Here is a 3495-nt window from a genome sequence, read left to right as displayed (position 1 = left end):
TTGATGGGGTTTTTGGGGAGTGAAGGGCTGGGTGTTAGAAAATTTTTTTTTTTTTTTTTTTTTTTTTTTTAGATGTGTGAGAAACACACAAATGCAGTTTACTGTGCAGGTCTCTCTCATTCCACACTTTGTTTTTCGTGCATTTTCTCTTTTATTTGTTGCTCCCTTTAGCAAAACTGTGGAAACACAACACAGTTATTTGGGATTCTCTTCTCTCCCTAAATGCTGAGGCGTTTATTTCTGCTCTTGCTGCTCGTCCGAAGGCTTCAGCCCATGCATGTATGCAAATTGATTTCAGTAATTCTTAAATTAATGAGTTGGCAGCTGAAGTGATCGGATAAAGTGGTGCCTGAAAAGCCTATTAAAATGTAATGATGCTCCATTTTTACCATTAAAAGTAAAGTGGTGCTATTCGAGCTTTCGGGTCAGATTTTCTTCCAACTTTGTCTCGTTGGTGTCACCTCTCGTAACATTCTGCGGGTTTTGAATGGCATTTTCCATCATTCCCATAGGTTTTCCCCTTTTAGCTGCTTTCTCCACTTAAACACATCTGTCTTTACTGAGTCTGTTTTGAGTAAATAATGTAAGTATTGCCGTGTTTGCCCGCCAACAGTTGGCGTCCGTTGAGAAGGAGAAGCAGCGCTGGGAGAAGGAGAAGAGCCAGCTGAAGGCCAGCATTGAGGAGAACAAGGAGAGGATGCTGAAGCTGGAGAGCTACTGGATCGAGGCGCAGACGCTCTGCCACACTGTGAACGAGCATCTGAAGGAGGCCCAGGCTCAGTACCAGGCTCTGGAGAAGAAATACAACAAGGCTAAGAAACTCATTAAGGATTTCCAGCAGAAGTGAGTGAGCGAGCGCGGAGGAAACTGTTAAAGTATTGAAGTCTTTTGAAGTGTTTACATTATGGAAAGAAACAAAATTAGCTTAATGGGACGTCGTTTCATCCCTTTAAAACAGTCGAAAGGCACAGATTTCCGACGTCGCCTTACTCGTCTGTTGTCTTTTAGGAAGCTTAACCTTCGACGAATTTTGAAATGCGACTGGTCTCGGTGAGCTCAGATGCCACGAAGTGCTAAAAGCGTTGCATTAATTGATGTTTTGTGGAGCAAAGAGAAATTAAGTCCTGACTCAACGGTCAAGCGTGTCCAAGGACGTTATTTTGTGCTCGGTTATCGGAAAATTGAAATTGGAGTCTGAAAACATGCCGGTTTTTGAAATGGGAAATGTGAAGAATCCAGAAAATGGAAAGATGCGTCTAAATCTAAGTACACAGTAAGTTTAAAATGAGTACCTCCAGACTTTAAAGCTGCACGGCAAATTCCTAGTCGCATTCCGTTTCTGCTGTACGAACCGGGGCTCGCAGTCTAGTGCACTCAGACCTTCCTGCGCTTCTGCTCCATAATTCTTTCGGTCAGCCCCATCAGAACCTCTACTGCTCAGAGCCACTCTGATGGACTCTAATTGGCTCGGGCCCCTGCAGGCCAAATGGAAGTAAATTGATGAAACAAAACCCTCCGTGCTCGTCTGTGGCGGAAGAAAGCGCTGCGCAGCGGAGGCGCAGAGTTGTCAGAGCAACGGCAAAGCAAACAGGAGGGGGGAGAAAGACGCCGTTTGTTCCTTCGAGAGGCGCACCTCGTCTGTTTGTTGTGTGCGATTGTAAAATACCTTGCTGTGTTGCTTGTTGCCGTGAAACCATAACTTGTGAAAAATAAAAAAAAAAAAAAAAAAAAAAAGACTCCTGTTTTCACCTGTTAATACACAGCTACCGGGCGCTCTGCCCGTTTGTTTCTTGTACTTCCAGAGAGGTGGAGTTCATCCAGAAGGAGGATGTGGAGAGGAGGCGGCTGGAGGAGGCTGAGAAAGCTCACCTGGCTGAGATCCAGGGACTGCAAGTCAGGGTAATGGGACTGTCTTCATCTCTGTTGAAGAAAACGTCTTCATTTCGATAGAACAAAGCTGTACGGCATGGAAGTTTGTGTGGATAAGTAATTAGCAAGCGATGAGTCTCGTCACTGTGCTGCTGCTAAAAACATTTCGTGTGAAACTGATGGAAGGTTCTGTATCAATATGTCTGATTAGGATGTGATGATATCACAATAATAAATACATAACCACTCCAGCTATTCCCATTATGTGCGTGTTGTTTCCTCTTTTCCTGCCCTTGTTTTCTCTCTCTTTTATTTTCTCCATGGCTGAATGGACAGTCACCCCGAATGCCCCCTGTCATTACTCGGCACACTGAATCCACGTCCCTACTGTCAAGCTGCGGCGCATTGTAAATAATGAATATTGAGGATTAGGCCGAGAACAAAAACTGTTAATCTGTTCAGTGTTTCTAAGCAGTCTGGGGGAAAAAAAGCAAAAGTCTGGAATTTATTTAAATTATTTTCACGTTTTGAGTGTGGAAAAATCTTTGCTTTTCCAGACTAATTTACTCACACATTTTTTAAAAGTTCACTCCATCCATTCATGTCTGTAGGTCCGTCCATAAAACCATTTTTTTCTGTTTGTTTTGTCCGTTTGTTTTTTTCTTCTATTTTATCTGTCTGTTCATCCTCCCTTCCTGTATTTTTTTTTTTTTTACAGAGATGTCAGAGATATATCCAGAGTGATCTTTGTAATGACTTCTTGTAAATCTGACTAAAAATAGAAGGGGAACAGGTGAACTGCAGGTCTTGCAACGTGGAAATCTGGAAGAAAAATGAATTTAAGATAAAGCGCGAAATCTACAACCGATTTCAAACCAGTAAAAGCCCGAGCAACGTTTATTTCGGAGCTCTGAGGACGCTGTTTTGACGGGTAAATGCCCGAAGATCATTAACATTGATCGGTGCCTCTCTCCCACAGATTGCAGCATTGGAGTCCGAGTTAATGCAGCTGATGAAGCAGAATGGCATCCAGGTCAACAACAACAACAGCAACAGCTCTGAGAGGCTCAGCGCTCAGCAGCACAGCCCGAGCGGAGCTGCAGCTCAACCTAGAGGTCTTTATGGGAGGGCACTGGTTCCCACTACATTTTACTGCTTCCCCCCCTCTGCGTGCCACTTCTGTCTTTGAGTGCCCAACGTAGGCATTTCAACGTTGTGCACTCAAAGACAGGAGTAGCATGCTACTCTTGTTGCACTTAGCATTTCAAGCTACTCCAGGGTTCTCAGAACAGCGTTCTGCTGTGAAGGAGCGAGACTTTCTTTGCGGTTTTTGTCAGTAGTCCTGGAGGATTTTGGACAGGGATGTCTAAAATAACTTTTAAGTTCCTGCCTCCTTAAAATGCTGCTTCAGTGTGAGTTTAGCTAGCTAAAAAAAAGATATTTAATTTCTGACGAGTCATCCAGGACATGCATAGTTTTATCAATTGTTTGTTAGGATGTGTCTGTGTGTTTGATCTGACAAATTCAGCTACAGGGTTCAGTAAACCTTCTTTTTTTTTTTTTTTTTTTTCCCCAACTTTTTTTTTTTTTATGTTAACTAAAACATTTTTCTTGCGTGTTTAATTT

General features: G+C 42.9%; 1 protein-coding gene across 4 annotated transcripts in view; it reads left to right on the top strand.

The window, feature by feature from the left end:
* Positions 1-3495, top strand: part of ppp1r9a (protein phosphatase 1, regulatory subunit 9A) — a 62428-nt gene that overhangs the window by 38386 nt on the left and 20547 nt on the right. For all 4 annotated transcript variants that reach the window (XM_015040373.1, XM_015040372.1, XM_015040371.1 and 1 more), the window contains exons 9-11: positions 614-843; positions 1803-1899; positions 2849-2984. In XM_015040373.1, coding sequence (XP_014895859.1) covers positions 614-843; positions 1803-1899; positions 2849-2984 — 463 coding nt within the window. The remainder of the gene's footprint in view (positions 1-613; positions 844-1802; positions 1900-2848; positions 2985-3495) is intronic.

Source organism: Poecilia latipinna, unplaced genomic scaffold, assembly GCF_001443285.1.
Source record: "Poecilia latipinna isolate Pla-1442-1.1 unplaced genomic scaffold, P_latipinna-1.0 Scaffold508, whole genome shotgun sequence".
NCBI lineage: Eukaryota > Metazoa > Chordata > Actinopteri > Cyprinodontiformes > Poeciliidae > Poecilia > Poecilia latipinna.
Note: the sequence above shows the minus strand (reverse complement) of the source record. Positions and strands in the feature narration are given on the sequence as shown.